General features: G+C 44.9%; 1 protein-coding gene and 1 long non-coding RNA gene across 28 annotated transcripts in view; one reads left to right on the plus strand and one right to left on the minus strand.

Moving 5' to 3' along the window:
• PCBP3 (poly(rC) binding protein 3) overlaps positions 1 to 21,350 on the plus strand; it is a 199,706-nt gene that overhangs the window by 24,073 nt on the left and 154,283 nt on the right. For 7 of the 27 annotated variants that reach the window (XM_084992337.1, XM_084992336.1, XM_084992338.1 and 4 more), the window contains exon 1: positions 9,792 to 9,808. The exons of 16 other annotated variants lie outside the window; for them this stretch is intronic. In XM_084992337.1, coding sequence (XP_084848463.1) covers positions 9,795 to 9,808 — 14 coding nt within the window. In that variant the 5' untranslated portion in view covers positions 9,792 to 9,794. Of the gene's footprint in view, positions 1 to 9,791; positions 9,809 to 9,929; positions 10,056 to 21,350 lie in introns of those variants that run through there. 4 more of the 27 variants (XM_021071085.2, XM_021071090.2, XM_021071087.2 and 1 more) reach the window with 1 other exon arrangement.
• LOC106508047 (uncharacterized) lies at positions 7,859 to 8,767 on the minus strand. The gene is made up of 2 exons (XR_001304585.3): positions 8,552 to 8,767; positions 7,859 to 8,301 (listed from the first exon to the last, which is right to left on the minus strand). It is a non-coding gene; the product is annotated as an uncharacterized LOC106508047 (long non-coding RNA).

Genomic DNA, 21,350 nt, shown 5'->3' on the forward strand with positions numbered 1-21,350 from the left:
GAAAATCCTTCCTTTTTTAAAGGCTGAGTATGTATCCATTGTATGAATATACCAATTTGCTTATCCATTTAATCCATTTAATCTGTCAGTGGATACTGGGTTGCTTCCACATTTTAGCCATTGTAAATAATACTGCTATGAACATGGATGTGCAGATATCTTAAGACCTGGTTTTCAATTCTTTTGGGTACATATCCAGACGTGAAATTGCTAGGTCATATGATAATGTTATGTTTAATTTTTTGAGGAACTTACACACTCTTTTCCATAGAATGTAGTGTTTTTTTTAATTGCAGTAAAATACATGTACCATGAAAGTTACTATTTTAAGTGTATAGTTCTGTGGTATTAAGTACATTCACATTGTTGTAGAACCATCACCACTATCCATCTCCCAAACCTTTTTCTTCATCAAAATTGAAACTCCCCATTAAGCCATAATCCTCGCTCCCAGTCTCCTGGAAACTGCCATTCTCCTTTCTGTCTCTACAAATTCGACTACTCTAGGCACCTCATGGAAGTGGACTCACACAACTTCGTCTTTTTGCAACCAGCTAATTTCACCTAGTGTAATGTGTTCAAGGCTCATACATTTTGTAGCATATGTCAGAATTTGCTTTCTTTTTAGGGCTGATTCATATTCCATTTTACTGGATTAAACCGCAGTTTGTTTACCCATTCATCTGTCAGTAGACACTTGGGTTGCTTCTACCTTTTGGTAGTGAATAGTACTATTAAACATGGTTGTAAGATACCTGTTTGAGTCCCTGCTGTCACTACTTTGGGGGCGTATTTCCAGAAGTGGAGTTGCTGGATCATATGATAAGTTTGTGTTTAATTTGCGGAAGAACCGTCATACCATTTCCACTGCAGCCGCACCATTTTGCGTTTTCACCGGCAATGTACAGGCTTCCGGTTTCTCCGCGTCCCCATCATCACTTGTTGTTTTCTGTGTCTTTGGTATCCCAATGCGCAGGACGTGGTAGTTGGTTGTGGTTTTGGTGAGCACTTCTTGTGATTAGTAGTAACACGGCTTACCTTTTTATGTGCTTATTGCCCACTGATGTATCTTCTTTAGCGAAATGTCTATTCAAGTCTTTTGTCCGTTCTTAAAATGGGGTTGTTTGTTTCGCACTATTGCAGATGTGGTTTTTTTTAGAGTCTGTATGGGTAATTCTGACTTCTCATGCCTTTGTGGATCTGTTTTGTTTTCTGTGACGTCTGCTGTTTCTTGCCATGGTGGTGTCTGATTTCTTTGTGTGTGCTAGACATTGTATTTGCAGAATTATTTTGAGGAATAATTTGAGACTTAGGATGACTGTTTCATTTTTGGATAGGTTTTAATTTGTTGTCTCTAAGGTTCTTTATTCTTAAAGAGGCCGCCTTAATCCCGTCGTAGGCCTGAGGCCAGCTAGATGAGCACAACAGGGCTGCGGGGTCCCTTTGTGCTTCCAGTGCAAGTCAAAGGCTGGTTCCTCAGAGTCTGACTCATGCTTTTACTCTGTGTCTGTAGCCCCCAGTTTCTGGATTATTTCGGGTAACTTCAGCCTCTGTAATAAAACTCCCAGGTGTCAGGACCTTCCACAGAAAACTTCTCTTTCTCGTAACAATCCACTGCGGCTTTCCTCGGCAGAGCTCAGCTTTCTTCTGCATGGCGATTCGGGCCTGGCTCTTTGCTGCTCTGGTCCTACCATCTGCTAGGTTGGTAGCATTGTCTAGGGCCTGAACTTCCTTTTTGTCCAGCTGGCAGATGGGAAAAGTGCGGAGGAGGCGCACATGCTTCTCACCCTTGTTGGCCCGGACGTGCCACGTACAGTAGCTGTCCCCTGGGGAGAGCAGTCACATGGCCGCCCAGACGCAAGTGTGAGATGGTTGACGTGCAGTCTGTGGTCAGCATGTCTGTTTGGTGGACAGTCACCTCTGCGCAGTGCTTCCCCGCGGCCCCGCAGTGTCTGTGCACGTTCTTTTACAGTGCATTGCACGCGTCTTCCTCAGGGAGACACCACGTCAGATATGACTCTTGAGGTTTGGTGGCTGAACTAACACCAGCTGCTCTGCTGCTCACACTCTATAATAGTGGAGCCAAGCCACTGACAACTGCAGAGAGAACAGCTTGCATTTGAAAGGGGAGAAATGGAAGATAAACATCAGTCCTTGGTTCAGAGCAAGAGCGCCACCCTGAGGGCAAGTATTATGAAGGTGTCTTTCAATGCCTGCTAAACAAAGGCCACCACGAACTCACCTGGCGCCTGTGATGGAACAGATGGGGACCCTGGACCCTGGGGACCTGTGGGGCATCGAGGTGAGAGGGTGTCAGAAAGAATCTTACAGCACTGGGCTTTATTTGGGTGACTTGGGGGAGAGGTCAAGAAAGTCGGGTGCTGTTGGGAAGGAGGGACTGTTTTATGCCTGAGGATCTCGGGTTGTCTGCGGGCGGTGGCTGGGCGGGCTGCTGCGCTGCTGAGGAGGCGCCCCTTGCTGGTGTGTGTCCTGCGGGTGGCCGGGCGCGCGTCTCGTCTGTGCTCTGGCGATGGCGTTGATGATGATCCTGACCCATCCCGGTTCTCCGGTGGTCTCTCTGCTTCTCTTGCCTCCGCCCCGGGAGTGTCCTCCTGGACCCCGGGCCCTGACTGGGGAGGCTGGCCCTTTGTCCTCTGTGGACATGGCTGCTTGGGGCCTTGAGGGGCGAGGGCTGCGCAGAGTCCATAGCTTGCTTCCCGCTTGTGGAATTTGGGGGCCTGGAGTTGTTTTGACAGTCACTGACCTACTTCAGGCTCTGTTTCTTGGGCCGTAGAAGTCCCCCCAAATTCTAGTAGCTTCTGGTCCGTTTGCTTTCAGCAGTTCCATGTGGTAGTCACTGCACTCCGAGCTCCTTCCTTGTCATGAGCCTCTGGCCCGCCTCGTTCTCCTGGCTTTCTTGTGCCCATGTCTCTGTTTCTGTCCGCGGTGTCCGAAGGCATGGCTGTGGGTGGGAGAGAAACCCTGTCCTCTGCTCTGTGTGAACGCTGAGCCCTCTGTTTAATCAAGGAGTCTTCAGGGGCCTTTGCTTCTCAGAACAGTTCTGGCCTTAGGTCTTACTCTTGGGGTGCAGAAGGGGAGGCTTCCCCACTAGGCGAGCCCCAGGTTTCTGGAGGGTCTCAAGATGCTGTCTGGCCTCTCTCAAGTCAGCCAGCGTTTGCCTGAGCTCTTCTCTTGTTGTGATGGCTGTTTGGGCAGAGCAGGTGGCAGTCACCCGGCCTGCCGGCCCGCGCTGGGGGCTGGGCGTGAGTGAGGTCTGCTTTCTGGTGATCACTGGACCCTTTGTGGTGCCTGAAAGGGCTTCCTCGCGCCCAGCTGCCTGACTCCGGTTTTCATTATGGCACCACCCCAATTCAAAGAATCCATTTGTGTCTTAATTCATCTCTGTTGAAATATGTATTTAATGATAGAGGATTTAAAAGAGGAAAATTTCTGATCAAAGCTCTTTCTTTGGGGGTCGTTTGGACCACTTTCTGTGTTTCTGTTTCTCTACCACTGGGATGAGAAGCCATACATTCGGGCTGTTTTCTGGGCAGATGTTACAGGTGCACGGTCCTGGGAGTTCATCCTCCTTGTTTTTAGCAATATTCATGCTGGAAAATCAAGGCTTTTTTGATTTCTTTTAAGAAGAAAAAATTAGATGCTTCGATTTTGGGGGACTAAATTGAGACTATGAATAAGATAAAATCCATGAAGAAAACCATTTAAAAATTTTTTCTTAGAGTCTAGTTGACTTACAATGTATTAGTTTCTGGTGTACAGCGAAGTGATTCAGTTACACGTATACATGTATCTTTGGAGATTCTTTCCCATATAGGTTATCGCAGAGTATTGAGTAGATTTCGTACGCACGACAAAGAAGGCAAGAATATACAATGGAGAAAAGACAGCCTCTTCAATAAGTGGTGCTGGGAAAACTGGACACTACATGTACAATAGTGAAATCAGAGTATTCTCTTACGCCACACCCAAAGATAAACTCAAAATGGATTAAAGCCCCGAACGTGAGGCGGAGTCTTGAAGACTCCTACGGAAAACAGGCGGAACAATCTTTAACGGAAATCGCAGCAGTGTCTTTTTTGATCCACCTCCTGGAGTAATGAAAATAAAACCAAAATAAATAAATGAGACCTAATTAAACTTAAAAGCTTTTGCACAGCAAAGGAAGCCATTAAAAAAATGAAAAGACAACTCACAGAATGGAAGAAAATCTTTGCAAATAAAGCAACCGACAAAGGAAAACCACCTTGAATCCCAATTGCAGAGATGCCAAAAACACATGGGGCACCGCTCTTTGCCCGTGCCCGCTGAAGCCCGAGGCCCCGGCTCTGTTTCTACCGTGAGAAGGGGGAGCGAGTTCCTGGCTGCTGTTCTCTTGTGGAAGCGGCTGGGATGACTGACATGCAAACATGTTCAATAGGAAAGCTCTCTGGCTGGAAAAGGCATTATTATTTCATCCTGAAGTACTTTGGGGGATAAATAATTTATTGGCACACTAGGTTCAGCCTCTGAGGCCAAGTGCTCCTGCTCTAATGTACCCAAGCTGACCTTGGAAACTTCCAGCAGCTCAGAGTGAGGAGGGCCAGCGAGCACGTTCCTCTCTTTGTACTGAGTTGGGTGCTTTTCCAGGGAGTTCTGAGCTGCTCATAATTATCCTTACGCAAATAAACAGTCCAAAGTGGTGAGGCTTCATTCGGAGCACAGTTTACGGCTGTCTGTAGCACGGCGCAGTTAATCATCGCCCGTAATTCTTGGTGTCCCAGGCTGGTAGTGTGAGTTTTCATGGAATTTTAAACAGATGAGATTTGGTTTAAGAGAACCATGTTTCTTACTGATGGCTTCCATAACCCCTTATGATTAAACTGTTGTTGAATTTCCTAGACTTGATTAATTACCTCATTAATTAAACAGACATAATGAAGTAGATTCTTTTGCTTCCTGAGAGATGGCTCATCTTAAGGTGGCTGTGCTTCTCCAGGTCCACCTAGGAAGCTGAAAGCGTTCGTGTAATGGCCTTGTCATTTCACATATGAGCCCTGCGATTGTCATGGAGAGTGACACGACAGGGATGCCGTAGTTATTTATCTCAGGACACTGGGGTGACCTGTGGGCCACTGTCCCCACAGAGGCTGTGACCCTGGCTTCTGCCACCTCACTCCCCTACTTCCTGGAGCTCCCGAAGTGGGGCTTCTGCCCTGGGGACCCAGCGCCCACTCCCTGCAGCTTGGCTCTGAGGGGCTTCTTGCTTGTAGATAAACACTCCCTTCTGCTGCCCCAGTAGCTGTCATTTCTTCTTTTCTTGCCCTGAGCACCTCTGCATCTTCTGGGCACTGCTTCTCCTGGGCAGATGGGGAGGCCCAGAAACTGGCCAGGCATGCCTGCTGCCCCACGCTCGGTGGCCAGGTCCCCAGAGCTTCCCCATCTAGAGGACAGTGCGTGGAGGAGGCGAGGCCCTGAGTGCAGCTGGACTTGAGCGCACAGCTGGCTGTCAGGCCCCCTTGCTTCAGACCCAGAAAGAAGTGCCCTGGGGCCATGCAGTGGGGTCCGCCCAGTGGGCAGACACTGCCCCTGTCCGAGTCCCTCTACTTCCTTGAGGGGCTGAAGACCTTGGCCAGGGCTGTGGGCACAGCCCTCTCGACAGGCCCAGGCCCAGCTGGGCTCCAACAGGGGAACCTGCAGGCGAGGCCGATGCTATTACATGCAGCTCCCATTAGGCAAAGTGCCGGACTGGCTGGTTGAGCTGGAAGGAGCCACAAGTCCCCACTGAACAGGGACCTGGTGGTGAGTGGTCACAGGGCTCTCGGTTCTGGGCCCCAGAAGGCCCAGGCTGGGGACTGGGAGGCAGGCCGGAGACGCCACGCCCTTGTCTGCCCTCTGACGCCCAGGGTACAATGATGGAACCTGTGATTGTGGACCCTCAGGGTCCCCCCGAAACCCTTGCAGGGGGTTGGTGAGGTCATAGTGTTTTCCTAAAGGTACCGAGCCATGACTTCCTCTCTCACAGAGGGACGTTTGCGCTGATGGCACGAAAGTGCGGGCACCTGAGCCCTGTCGTGAAGGCCCCGAACTAGCAGTCGGGGTGGGCTCAGCATCACCCCTTCGTGCAGCGTCACTCCGAGTGTCCTCAGCGAAGTGGTGAGCTGTGTTCCCCTGCTGAAACCTTGGCCCTTGAGCACACGCCTCGTTCACGCCCTGAGAGACAGACGGCAGGTCTGCACAGCTCACGCCTGCACGTGGGGTCAGGACCAGCGTTCCCAGGAGAAGCAGGTATGTTTTTTTAGGATTCGGGGCTGAGCTGGCTCCTGTCCTCATGGAACACTGTTTTTACTTTAAAGAATAACTGACAGACAAACCATGCTTATTCAGACGTGTGCTTTTGGCAGACAGTGTCTGAAAATTGAACTAAGTGAGGCGTTCCTGCTATGGTGCAGTAGGTTAAGAACCCGACTGCAGCCACACAAGTTGCTGTGGAGCCTCGGGTTTGACCCCAGCCTGGTTGGAGTGGATTGAAGGATCCAGAGTTTGAATCTGAGCTGAGGCTTGGATTTAATCTGGCTCAGGAACTTCCATATGCTGTGAGTGTGGCCAAAAAGAAAAAAATAAATTGAAGAGAGCCTGTGACTTCAAAGGAAATAACTGCCAGTATTTGTTGCAACTGACAAAATGAGTTTTCCGTCAGATATTAGGATTTTGAAGACTTGCATCTGCCATGGTGATACTTGCTAGCTTCCTAATACTTAAAGAAGTTTCTGCTGGGCTCAATGGTAATATTAACAAATGCAACTTTTGACATTACATATTGCAAAGTACTAACATTTGGAAGATCCACAGAACTCGGTGGGCCTGTGTTTTCCAAAATGCCTGATACGTGATGTGACGACAGTCATGCATAGGTGGACAATATATTTAAGGTGCAAGATTGATAGCTAATGGGTTTTAATATAAATAAAAGTTTATTGATGGGGTTTCCGATTCCATGTTGCAAGTAACCTTTAAGAAATGACCACTTGGTAAGTTTTGACGTCATATCAAAGAATATCCACAATGATCTGATAAACTTATGCAAATACTCGTGTTTCCAGCCACGCGTCTGTGTGCGGATGAGCTTTTTCACATACTTTAACCAAAATGTTTCATGACAGAGTGCGTGCAGACGCAGGTGTGGCAATCCAGCTGTCTTCTATTAATCCTGACTTTAAGAGTTCCAGAAATTCCCCTCACTAATTTATTTTTTTCTGGAAAATATAGTTATTTTTATTAAAAAGTGTTATTTTTGTTATGTAACGGGCTTATTATTCATTGTAAATGAATTACTGAATAAATAATTTTGAAATCTCTCTGTGTTAATTTCAAGTAAATATCATACATAGAATCCTTTAAAAAATAATTTGAGGAAAGATAGGGGTCTTAAGTCCGAAAAGTTTGAGAACCACTGGTCTAGTGTCACGGGGTATGGCGATGCTTGAGTGGAAAGGCAAGTGGGTTTGGTGCAGGACCTCAGGGCACCACGGAGATGAGGAGCTGTCACCAAGCACTGGGTCGAGGTGGCTCCTGATGGGAAAGTAGGCTCCACGGAAAGATTGACATTGGAAAGAAGCAGAGGTTCACTTCAACTGTAATACTGTAACTAGTTTTAGAAATTGATGTCAGAATTTGGTTTTCGACAAAAGCCCTACAGAAGCAACCAAGTCAGCCAGCTCTGTTTGTGAAATGAGGAAATAAAGGCTTAATCTCTTAAAAAAAAAAAAAGAAAAATAAAAAGAAAAAAAGAAAGAAAAGAAAGAAAGACAGAAGCCCTCCTGGTGATTCCTGTGATGGAAAATGTAACTGACCCAGATCATTCAGTTATTCAACAGCATTTATTGGTACCAGCATTATTAGTAGGCTAAGTGCTAAGAGGGAGACCAAACATTATTGAGGGTTTTTTCCTTGATGCTAAGGGTTTTTTCCCCTCCGGTCATGAGGGGGAGAAGGTTGGTAGGACAAATTCGTAACTGAAGAGCTGTGTAGGACACAGAGGACAGAGGGGACAGGAAGGGGAGGGAGTGACCAGGTCTGTTCCAGAGCTGTGTGGCAGGTTTGAGCCCCTGGACAGAAACACACATCTCACCGCCTGGGCTCAGGATGCAGAGCTATTGGCTGGCTCCTGTGGTTCCTGGGTGTCTCTGGGCAGCAGGTGGTCGTTGCATTGGGGGCAGTGCCCTGGGTGTGGAGGCGCCACGTGCCAGCCCCCAGCTCTGCCTCAGCATGCTCCCTGGTGGGAACTCTGGGCTGGTTCCCGTGCTGTTTATGGAAAGAACAATGACACTTCTTTTAATGGACTTGGGGAGTAGGGAATTCTGATTAAGCCCTTTTCCCTTTCAGTTCCCAGACTCCCTGAAAGAAGTTTTAAACTCTAAGGTTAAGTTTCTAATTTGTTACTTAGAATATGTTAAACATGATTGAATCTTTCTAAAAAGACAGGGTTTTGCAGGGCTTCAGGGCACGCCTGACCAGAGACTATCACTACTCCCAGGTCCCTGAGAAATCTTACCTGGTTTAGATCTCTTGTCTCAGAGAAATGTCTGCAGGGAACACTGTCATTGTCAGGAGTGGGTCCTGCCCCCAGATCCTCGCTGGTAGAAATGAAATCAGGAGCCTGGCTTCTTGTCCCTAATGTGACAAGCTGCATGTGCCTTTGAACTTTCCTACTGCCTGTGTCTCTTTCTGGAAACTAGGTGTCACCGAGGTTGGTGTTAGTGAAACCCACAGAGGGAAGAGATCCCTGCCAGAGTTGAGGGGAGGGAGGGGACTTTCTGAAAGTCATCATCACCTCTCGCTGGCTTAAAGTCACAGGAGTCTCAGCGCCCTTGCCCCCCTGCCCTCCCCTGTAACACACCCATGCACGCACGCACGCACGCACGCACGCACGCACACGCACACACACACACATGCACTCAGGCACGGTCTCCAGAGTGAAGGAAGAATGACGAAGTGGGAATTGCTGGCTCTGGGTCACTTGGCAGAGCCCTGGCCACCCAGCCTGGAGACTTCATTTCTGATGCCTCCGAGGTGTGGAGTCGGTGGTCTGTGCCTGTTTCAGCTCCTCTGACATTTCTCATCTCCTTGGCTGTGTAAAGATTTTCTTCCATTTGGGCTGCATCTGAGTTGCTAAACAAAGCGCGGGGCTGGGGCACTTGACGTTAATGAGCTGGCTGGTCTTTAAATAGCACAGCGCCTATAAACAGAGTCACCTGTTTTATAGCCGGCGGGCGAACAGGCTTGTTCACTGAGGATGCTGAATGGCTGCTCTCCCCTGCCCCCACCGCCGGGAGGCGGGACCGGCCCATCAGAGGCTTTTCCTTTGGACTGCGCGGGGGTCAGCCCTCACGATGCATCACACGCAGGTTGCATCAGGATGAGGAACGGCCGAGCCCCACATCTCCTTGATTATCGGAAACTTAGTCATTTGTTCTCTGAGTCAGCTTAATGGCGTGTACTGTTCACATCACATTCTTTTGGGGCTGGGCCAGGAACCGCGTGCTTGCCAGCATTTCAGCAATGAGCTAATCAGCCTTTTGGCTCCCACATTCTTTGCCAAGAGCTTCTCTGGAATTAATACTGGCACTGCAGCAAACCAGGGTCCTCACAAATGTTGCTCTTCTTTTCCTGTGTCCTGTGCTTTCATCAGAGGAGTCCTAAGCCCCTTCTCCTTCCGAGGCCTTCCCACGCTGAGGCCTGAGATGTGATGCTAGAAAGTCAGCCCAACAAATGATGTACAGAAAAGCCCTGTCCTGATGCTGCTGAGGATGTAAATATGGCAGAGCCTATTCCACGTAATCCATGGGGGTGGGGCGTGATGCACGAATGCACGTGTCTGCAGTACCTGAAGCGTCGGCTGCACGTCATCCGGGGAGCAAGAGAAGGATGTAGAGCTTCGGTGGGGGGGAGGGGGGCAGGGTGTGGGCACTTTGCAAGGACAGAAGAGGCCTCGGAGAAGATGGGCATTTCAGCCGGGAGACTGGCATGAGAATTGGCACATAGGAGGTGCACAGTAGGTGAGAGCTGTGGCAGCTTTATTGCCTAGACTTCTGTTTTCTAACTAGTAAAAGGGAAAAAAGTGGCGTCTGCGCTCCCGGGGCCTAGCTTGTGAGGCCGGGGAGATGGCAGGGTCAGGTGGGCATGTGGCAGCCGTTGCGTGATGACCGAGGTGCCTGAGAGCCTGGGTGTTGTCCACCCTCTGCCACTCATGCTGCCGCAGGGTGGAGGGAGTGTCCCCTGTAGTTTGGGAAATGACAGCGCATGTCTGACTAAGGAAGGCGCTGTGGCGACATGGTCTGTCTGTCTTACTAATAAGGTAGGTACGTAGGGAACCGTCTCAGTAAATTTGGAAAAGTGTGATAAGGGGAAAAGTAAAGGGGTAAAAACAATGAAATCAACAGAGGGGGTGTTCTCCGAAAGTTTGTGCCAGAGCAGGAACTCAGAAAGCTGTCGAGAGGAATTTTTTAATGGCCCTGTGGCTTCCCGGGGTGTGCACACACCAGGGGTTCTCTTCCACCGCTGAGGGCGCTTGGGATGGTTCCAGTTTGGGGCTGTTAAGAATAGAGCTCCTCCGACTGTTGTAGGCTTCTTCTGGCCGACATCTGCACCCCGTTCTCTTGCATGTATCCTCAGAAGTGGAATTCCTGTGTCGTAGGGTTGGTGTCGCTTTAGTTTTAGTAGATAATGGCCAGCCAGCTTTCCAGAGTGACCCAGCCAGTCTGCAGTCTGAGCCCCGATGCCCGGGATCCAGAAGCTCCACATCCTCAACAGCGCTTGCACGTTTCTGCCCTTTTCATGTCTACCCTTCTGGAGTTGGGTGCTGGTCGCTCACTGGGGTCTTCACCTGCATTTTCCTCGTCACTGATTCTGTGCATTTTGCTCCACACCCCCAAGCAGTTCTTCAGCACCACCTGTATGTCCTACCTTTCAACTCAATTAGGACACCTTTTCCCTGGCGCCAGAATCAGATGCCACAGGTTAAGGGCTCAGTCCCACCAGGCGGTCCCCGCCCCCCTTGAGACGCCAGTCAAGTCCAGGTTATTCCCTGTGCTTCTCGCCGACTGGCTGTCAATGGGAGGTTCCCATGCCTCCCTCTTGGGGTTTGATCAGTTCCCTAGAGTGACTCACAGAACTCAAGAGAAACATTGCCTTCCACCACCAGCTTACCATGGAGGATGCAGGTGAAGAGCCAGATGGAAGAGGTTATAAGGCAAGCCGTGCGGGAGGGGCTCGGAGCGCCCATGCTCTGTGGGTGTGCCACGCTCTCTTTGGCTCCTCCTTGGAGAAGAAGCCCTCCAAAGCCCAAGGCCTGTCCTTTTGGATTCTTACGGAGGTCTCATTATTATCTAGGCATGAGTGATCAGATCATTAGCCATTGGCAGTTGAGCTCAATCTCTAGCCCTTTCCCTCTCCCTGGAAAGGTTCAGCCCTCTAATCATGGTCACTGGTCACCTGGGCACCAGCTGCCATCCTTGAGTTACCTAGGGACTTTCTGAAAGTTATTTCATTCACATAGCAACAGATACCTTTTGTTTTGTTTCGTTTTTTAGGGCTGCACCCGTGTCATATGGAGGTTCCCAGGGGTCAAATTGGACACAGCAACGCAGTATCCGAGCCCCGCCTGCGACTTACACCACAGCTCGCAGCAGCGCCAGATCCTTAACCCACTGAGCAAGGCCAGGGATTGAACCCACATCCTCATGGATACTAGTCGGGTTTGTTTCTGCTGCGCCACAACAGGAACTCCTTCAACAGGTAACTTTGTTCCTCTTATCACTTCAGGAAATGCCAAGGGTTTTAAAAGGTGCTCTTTGCCAGGAACAGAGCCGTGCGAACTCACATAGAGAGTATGTGTTTAGAGAATACACAAATACGTATTTCTTGATGGAAATCACAGCATCCCAGCCAATAGCGTGGAGCACCTCCTTATGCTCCTGTCCCTTTGGAGGTCCTCTTTGGAGAAGTGCCTGCTCAAGGCTCTTGTCCGGTTTTGTTTTTTCCTCTCTTTTTATTGTAGTAGTTTTTCTACATCCTGGAGACAGATTCTTTGTTCAGAATATACATTGCAAACATCTTCCCACAGTGGGTAGCCAGTCTTCTCATTCTCTTTGGATGCCTTTTGACCGATAGCAGTTCTTATTAATAAAGTGCAATGTATCAGTCTTGTCTTTTCTGAGGAGTGGTCCTTATGTCTGGCATAAGACACATGGGTTTACTCCAGGGCCATGAAGACGCTCTTCCCTGTCTTCCTCTGGAAACTGAATTATATTCCTTTCTCATTTAGGTCCAGCGTGAGACGAAAGTCCAGGTTCATGTCTTCCTCTAGATGGTCAGTTACTCTTGTCTCATTTACTGAAAACACTCCACCCCCCACCAAGTTTCAGGTGGTACCTTTGCAAAAGATCAAGTGCCCTTGTGGGTCAGCGTACAGGCAGGAGACAGGAGCTACACCAGTGGCTACACCAGTAACCTGAATAGGGAGCATTTATTATAAAGGATTGTTAGCTAGTGAAAGGGATTAACTGTCAGAGTACAGGTGCTGAAAAGAATATGGGAATTGTGCATGCCGGGAGCTGGCCATGTCCCTCTGGGGCCGAGGGGAGGTGCCCAGAGGTGGAGCAGACTCCGAAGAGGGTCTCCCCACCAAGTGCCAGATCCAGGCATTGCTGGAGAAGGCATGCCTGTGCCCCACTGGAGAAGTTCACTGGGCTGCTTCAAGCTGGGGTTGCCTGCCGGGGCGCCCCTGAGACCCAGGAAGTCGTCTGCCAGGAGGCCTGCTCTACTTGTGGAGCAACTGCCCCCTGCCTTCCGCCGTAGAGCCCTGGAACCCGAAAGGGAAGCCCCTTCCTCTTGCAGTGCTGCCTCCTGACAATCCCATCACGGTGCCCTCCAGCCATGGGGAAATACTCTTAGGGTCTGCACTGGTATCAAAAAACAGGGCACAGGAGTTCCCGTCGTGGCGCAGTGGTTAACGAATCCGACTAGGGACCATGAGGTTGCGGGTTCGGTCCCTGCCCTTGCTCAGTGGGTTAACGATCCGGCGTTGCCGGGAGCTGTGGTGTAGGTTGCAGACGCGGCTCGGATCCCGCGTTGCTGTGGCTCTGGCGTAGGCCGGTGGCTACAGCTCCGATTCTACCCCTAGCCTGGGAACCTCCATATGCCGCGGGAGCGGCCCAAGAAATAGCAACAACAACAACAAAAGACAAAAAAAAAAACAAAAAAAACAAAAAAAACAGGGCACAGAAGGGTGGGTTTGGGGCCAAGAAGTAATAGATCGGTCCCTGGCACACCTGCCGTGTGTGGGTCTGTTTCCTGACGAGGTTCTGTTCCATGGGTCTCCCGCTCATCCCCCAGCGCTGCTGCACTGAGTCCTGTGCATGGTAGTGGGTGGTGGAGGCTCCCCACCTGTGTTTGTCTAGATTGGCTGCACTATTCTAGGTTCTTTGCATATTTTTATCATTTTAGAATAAATCAATTTCTACAAAAAAAAATCTGTTAGAATTTTGATTTGGGTGTTTTTGTTTCCTAGGTCATTCTGGAGGAGAATTGACATTTTACAATATTGAGTCTTCTAAGTCTAAGAATATGGATTATTCCTCCGTGTATGTTGTCTTAATTTTTTTCCAGTGATGTTTCGTTGTTTTTCGTTTAGAGGTCTCACAGGTTTTGTTGGATTTATTTCTGAGAATTGTTTTTGGTGATGTTGTCGTTACCGTATAGAAATGCAGGCGTGTGTTGCTTGTGGACCTTCTATCCAGCGACCGGGCTAAACTCACTTAACAGATGTCAGTGCCATCGTAGGTCAGAAATCTTCAACTGTGATTGTGGATTTATGGATTCCTCTTTCTAGTCCTGTTCTTTGTGTTTTAAATATACAGTACTCGATGCATGCCGGTTTAGGGTCTCATGGCTTCTCACTGACTTGGCCCTTTTATCACTCTGAGGTGCTCTTCTTTCTCTCTGCTGGTCTGTGGTGCCTCAAGGTCAGTTTTGTCTGACGGTGATAAAGCCCCTCCAGTTACTGTACTTACTCTTCACGCGCTAACAACTTTCTGTTCTTCCAGCCCGACTGCAGACTTAATTTTAAATTATGCTTCTTTTGGAGTTCCCGTCGTGGCGCAGTGGTTAACGAGTCCGACTAGGAACCATGAGGTTGCGGTTTGGTCCCTGGCCTGGCTCAGTGGGTGAAGGATCCGGCATTGCCCTGAGCTGTGGTGTAGGTTGCAGACACGGCTCAGATCCCGCGTTGCTGGGGCTCTGGTGTAGGCCGGCGGCTACAGCTCCGATTGGACCCCTAGCCTGGGAGCCTCCATATGCCCTGGGAGCAGCCCTAGAAAAGTCAAAAAGACTAAATAAATAAATAAATAAATAAATTAATTAATTAATAATGCTTCTTTTAAACAGATACAATAATTTTTATTCAGTCTGACAGTCTTTTACGTTTGCGTTGGCATGTTTACTCTATTTATACTTAATTTGATTTTTGAAATGTTAGGTTTTCTTTTTCTTCCATCAGTTCTTTGTTCCTTTATTCCCTCTTTCCTGCCTTCATTTGGATTAATCAAGTATTTTTTATTTTATTGTTTATCCTAGATTTTTGTTTATTCACCCTTATGTTATAAAAGTTACCCAAGAGACTTCAGTTACATCATGACTTATTACAGACGTAATCCTATATTTCTGATTCTGTGTGTAAGTCCAACATAACATGAGTCTGTTTTAAGCAGAGTATTTTAAAATATTTGTCCCTATATATACTCTTTCTGGTATTCTTCCTTCCTTCACTTGCTTCTGTGCTTGTATTTGGGCATGTTTTCTTGTAGCATGAATAACTGAAAGTATTTTTACAGTGCAGGTCTGTTGCTGACAAATTCTCTTGACCTTTGCCTGAGAACGCAGTTAGGTTCCCTTCATTTCTGAAAACTGTCTTCCTTAGGTACAGCATTCTAGGTTGACGTTGTTTTTCCTTTCAGCATTTTAAATACGTCAGCTTTGTCAATGTTCTCTAAGTCTTCTGGCTGTTGTAGCGCTTGTGGAAAAGTCAGCCTGTTGTTTTGTTGAGGTTTCAAAGATGTGCTTTTTCTTCTTTGCCTGGTTTGAAGATTTTTTTTGCCTTTGTGTGTCTGTGTCTGTGCATGTGTATGTACATGTGTTTTGTGTTTATCCTCCTTGGGGTTCATGGGACTTTTTGAATGACGCATTGACGCTTTAATAAGGCTTGGAAAATTCTCAGCCATTATTCATTCAAATGGTGCTATTACCTTATTCTTTTCCACTGTCTTCCTGATTCGATATGTATGAGACTTTTGGACCATGTCTTGCACATTCTTATACTCTGTATTGTTTTCATTCTTTTAAAATATTTTTTCCCTCTGAGTTTCAGTTTTAGATCCAAATATCTAAAAGTTTGGATCTTTTCTATTGGACCTATCTGAGTTCCTCTAATTGTGTCTTAAGTTCTGGATGCTTTTCTTTGAAAAACATCCAATGAGTTCCTAATTGCGATATTTTATTTTTCAATTAGATTACTTTTCTATAGATCCCAAGACTGTTGAAATTTTTCATCTTTTCATGTACTTATTCCTTTCTTCCTGGTTTTAAACATATTAATTAGTCTTTTCTCATAAAATTTATTGGGGAATGACTTACATAACATATACTGCATCTATTTAAAGTGTACATGTGGATGAGTTTTGACAGTTGTGCACAACCATGAGGCAGAGCTTCTCCATCACCCCAAAGGTTCCTTGTGTCCATTTGCTGTCCTTTCCTGGCTCTGCCTCTGGGTCCCGGGAGAGCACAGACTTTTTTTTTTTTTTAAATCATTTTAGAGTCGTTTATATTTTGTATTAATGTAATCACACATCATGTACTCTTTTCCACCTGGCTTCTTGCACTCAGCATGACCACGCTGAGAGTCATTCACGTGTGGGTGTCACATACAGTGTTGAAGAGCAGTGGTGAGAGCAGACAGCCTTGTCCTGTTGCTAGTCTTAGGAGGAAAGTGTTTAGTATTTTACCTTTAACTGTGAAGTTAGCTGTAGGTCTTTAGTAGGTGCCCTTTATTGGGTTGAGAGAATTCCTGTCCCCGGATGGCTTGGAATTTTTATCATCAGTGGGTGCTGAATTTTGTCAAATGTATTTCTGCATCTACTGAGCTGATCATCTGGTCTGCTCCTTTATTCTGTCAATGTAGTAAATTGCTTTGAATGACGAGTATTAAACCAACCTTGCATTCTTGGGATAAACTTCATTTGGTTGTAATGTTTCTACACTTTTAAAATATTTCGGGGAATTTCCGTCGTGGCTCAGTGGAAACAAATCTGACCAGTATCCGTGAGGACGCAGGTTTGATCCCTGGCCTCATTCAGTGGGTTAAGGATCCAGCGCTGCTGTGAGCTGTGGTGTAGTTTGCAGACATGGCTTGGATCCTACATTGCTATGGCTGTGGCATAGACCAGCTGTAGGTCTGATTTGACCCTTAGCCTGGGACTCTCCATATGCTGTGGGTGCGGCCCTTAAAAAAAAAAAAAAAAAAAGATAAAAAAAAATCCTTAAAAAAATACATTTCTGGATTTGATTTGAGAATGTTTGAAGGATTTTAGTCTCTAGTTACACAAGGGATAGTTGTCTGTAACTTTTTTTTCTTATAACATCTTTGTCTGGTTTTGATATCAAGATACAGTGAATTCAGAGTGTTCTCTCTTCTGTTTTCTGGAAGAGTTTGTATATAATCAGATTATATCCTTCAAGAATGTTTGGTAGAATTTACCAGTGTAGTCCTCCAATCTTAGAGTTATTAACTAGAAATTCAGTGTATATAATTGATATGGCCCAGGACAGTTTATCTATTTCTTTTTGAATGAACTTTGATAGTTGTTGTCTTTCAAGGAATTTTACCAATTCTTCTAAGTTATTGAACTTGATGGCTGAATTAGCTCAGGATAGTCTTTCACTATTCTTTTACTGTCTTTGGGCCTGTGGAGATGATTCCTCTTTCATTTTTGATATTGATGATTTATAATCTCTTTACTATTTTTTAATTTGATTGTTCTGTGAGTTTATACACATTCATACAATTTTTTGATCTTATCAAAGAACCATCCTTTAGCTTGGAAACTTTTCTTCATGCCTTTTAAAAATGTTGATATCTGTTCATTATTTTTTTCTTTTAACTTCCTTTGGGTTTATATTGCTCTCTCTCTCTCTTTTTTTTTTTTTTTTTTTTTTTTTTTTTAAGCTCCTTGAGGTGGACTCTAAGCCATTGTTTAGAAACCTCTAGTTTGCCCCTAATCTTGAAAATGGCCTTCCTGGTTTCTTGGTTGAAATGCTTACAGGTCCCTGTCTCCTCAGCCCTGAAAGTTCAACCAGTTAAAGATTTTGAGCTCCTGCCACACACTGATGGGTGCGAAATCTGGCAGATGACTCGCGGGAAGATGGATCGTATACTTGTGGTAGCCCCTTCCGTGTACTGTGACTTGGTCCACTGAACACCTGAAGATGTGGGGAGGATGTCAGTCTGTCTTGCTGTTTTTTTTTGCACGGTTCCAGATCTCAGCAGTTGTCTGGAGGGGATAATAGGCTTTTTGTTGGACACTCCCTTAGTTTCCAGTCTGTTGCAGGCTCGGAGGCTGCAAAAAACTCTACTGGTATTTTTTTTTCTCCCATAGAATCCCTTAGCTGGGACCAAGCCTGAGTCTTAGCCAGTGTTCAGAATTAGCAGCTTATTTTTAGCTTATCTAGAAGGGCTCTTCCTTGGGAGGAATTTTAATTCATATAGTCTTCATTGCTTTGATGGTTTTAGAAATACAATTTTTGAAACTTATTAAAAAAAATTGTGTTCCATTGGTAACGCTGGCCTGCTCTGACCCACAACATTCTCATGAATGGCAGAATTCCTCCTCCCCTTTGATAATTTATGTGCAGTCAAATGCATCTATTTTAAATGTACAGATTAATACACTTTGATAAGTGCATTTTCCATGAACCGCTACCACATCAAGGTGTAGATCATCCCAAAAGGTTCTGGTACACCTTTCCATTCTGATGTTACTTTGTCACTGTTGATAAGATTTACTTTTTCCAGAACTTCATGTGAATGGAGTCATGCAGTATGTACTGGCTCCTTTTTTGTGTCTGGTTTTTTCCTTTGAGCATCTATGCCTGAAATTTTGTGGATGTGATTTGTTCCTTTTCATTGCTGAATACTATTCCACTGTATGATGGTATGTTTGCTTATTGATAGACATTTGGATTGTTTATAACTTTTGGCTCTTATAAATAAGGCTGCTGTGGATACTTGCATACATGTTGTTGTGTGAGAATATGTTATCATTTCTCTTGGGTAAAAATCTAGGCGTGGAATGGCCAGGTGGAATGGCAAGTGCTATGGTAAGTGATTTTACAAGGATCTACCAAATGGTTTTCCAAAGTTGAGTGGTTTTACATTCCTTGTAGTCACATATAACAGTTCCAGTTTACTGCCATTGGTATCAATACTTTTTATTATCAGTCATTCTGTTTTAGCCATTCTACCAGTTGTGTATTGATATCGCATCATGATTTTAGTTTTTATTTTCCTAAAGACTAATGATAGATACTAGTATCTTGTTGTGATCCTAGTTATTTTCCTGAGGAGAGTCCTTCTTTTTCACATACTTCTTTGCTGTTTGCATGTCTTCCTTAATGTATCTGTTGAAGTATTTTGCTATTTTTTAATTGGGCTGTTGTTTCCTTTTTATTGAGTTATAAAAAGTTCTTTGTATATTCTGAATACTGGTCTTTTTTCAGATATATGGATGAGAAATGTTTTTTTCATGTATTACTTGCCTTTTCATTTTGTAAATAGTCTTTCAAAGGGCAGAATTGAAAATTTTTGATGAAATACAAACGATCATTTTTTTCTTTGGCATACTGCTTTTTATTGATGTATGTAAGAAATTCTACTCTACCCCAAGGTCCAAGAAGAAAGATTTTCTCCCTAGTTTTCTTCCAAAAGTTGCACAGATGTAGCTTTTATAATTAGGTAAGGATTGAGGTTCACTTTTTCTGACACAGTCCACTGGAAATACTTTCCTTTCCCCATTGAAATGCCTTTGCAACTTTTATCAAAAATCAGTTGATCACAAATGCTGTCTGAGATCTCTAAATCTGTTCCATTTATATGCATATTCTTTAAATTTTTCTTTTTTTTTTTTTATTGGAGTTCCCGTCGTGGCTCCGTGGTTAACAAATCCGACTGGGAACCATGAGGTTGCAGGTTCAATCCCTGGCCTCGCTCAGTGGGTGGAAGATCCAGCGTTGCCGTGAGCTGTGGTGTAGGTTGCAGACGCGGCTTCGATCCCGTGTTGCTGTGGCTCTGGTGTAGGCCGGTGGCTACAGTTCCGATTAGACCCCTAGCCTGGGAACCTCCATGTGCTGCGGGAGCGGCCCAAGAAATGGCAAAAAAGACAAAAAAAAAATTTTTTTTATCATTAAAGTATAGTTGATTTACAATGTTTCATCAAGTTCTGTTGTACAACAAAGTGACCCAATCATACACATTTCCCTGTGCTGTATGGTAGGATCTCATTGCCTATCCATTCCAAATATAACAGTTTGCAATATAACAGAGAACACCCCAAAATACCCATCCATCCCATTCCCTCCCCTTTCCCCCTTGGGAACCCCAAGTCTGCTCTTCTTGTCCATGATCTGTTTCTGTTTTTTGTTTGTTTGTTATTTTTAGATAGGATCATCTGTTCCATATTTTCAATTCCACAAATAAGTGATATCATAGGGTATTTGTTTTTCTCTTTCTGACTTACTTCACTTAGTATGAGAGCCTCTAGATACATCCATGTTGCTGTAAATGGCATCAGTTTGTTTTTTCCATGGCTGAGTAATATTCCTTTGTATGATGTACCGCAATTTCTTCATCCATTCCTCTGTTGATGGACATTTAGGTTGTTGCCATGTCTTGGCTATTGTGAATATTACATTGTATTTACCCCACTGTCTTGCTTATTGGATGTCTGAAATTAGGTAACCTAAATCCTCAAACTTTGGTCTTATTTTTACTAATGGTTGTGATTATTATAAGTCTTTATTCTAGAATCAGCTTCTCAACTTCTTCTGAAAATTCTACTAGGTTTTGTTTGTTTGTTGTTGTTTGGCTGTGCTTGCAGCATATGAAAGTTCCGGGCCAGCAACAGCAGTGACTTGAGCCACAGCAGTGACAGTGCCAGATTCTTAACCCACTGAGCCACCAAAGAACTCTCCAAAAAACCTGCTAGGATTTTGACTGAGATTTCTTTGAATCTATAGGTCAATTAAAAGAGAGTTGACATCGTAACAATACTGAGTCTTCCAATCAATTAATATTGTAATCTCTTCAGTTATTGTCTTTAATTTCTCTCAGCAAGGTCTTGAAGCTTTCAGCATGCAAGTCTTCCATATATTTTAAATTTATCCCTTTAAATATTTTGTGTTTTTTGGATACTATTATAAACGGTAGTCTTAAAAGATACTCATTTCTAATTGTTAGCTAGTATATAGAAATGCAGTTAGTTTTTGTATTTTGAATTTATATCTCTTTTTCGTCCATGGTCTTGTCATCTGCAAATAAAGTTAGTTTTACTTACTCCTTTACAAATATTTTTGCCTTTTATCTATTTATCCCATCTCATTGTCTAGGACCTCCAGTATAATATTGAATAGAAATGGTGAGAGAAGGTGTTTTGTCTTATTCTTAGCGGGAGAGTGTTCAGTCATTTATCATTAATTATATAATAATAACAGTAGATTTTTCATGAATCTGTTTATCAGTTTGATGAAATTTTCTTCTTTTTCTTGTTTCCTAAATTAAAAAATTCTTTTTATTATGAATGTATGTTGAACTTTGTTGAAGTAATCATAGATTGTTTTTCCTTTGTTCTAGTAATATTTGAATTGCATTTACTAAATTTTGAATGTTAAGCCAACCTTGCATTCCTAGTGGAACTCAACTTGGTCCTGATGGACTGACTATCTTTTTTTTTTTAAAGAAAAATATATCTAGCCATTTTCCCAGGTTTGATTTGCTTATCCTTTTTAAAGGACTTTTATGGCTATGATCATGAGGGAAATTGTTCAGTAGTTTTCTTTTCTTGTAATATCTTTGCATGGTTTTGTGACAGGATAAAGCTGGCCACATTATATGTATTAGGCAGTGTTCCTTCCTCTATTTTTTGAAAGAGTTTATGTTGGGTTTCATTATTTTTTCCTTAAATTTTTGGTAGAATTCATCCAGGCCTCAAATTTCCCTTGTAAGGTAGGATTTTTAATTAAGATTT

The sequence above is a fragment of the Sus scrofa genome, chromosome 13 (assembly GCF_054392235.1).
Source record: "Sus scrofa isolate SSC_HxYL_T2T_F1_AM1 chromosome 13, Sscrofa_HxYL_maternal_Yorkshire_Landrace_v2.0, whole genome shotgun sequence".
NCBI classification, from domain to species: domain Eukaryota; kingdom Metazoa; phylum Chordata; class Mammalia; order Artiodactyla; family Suidae; genus Sus; species Sus scrofa.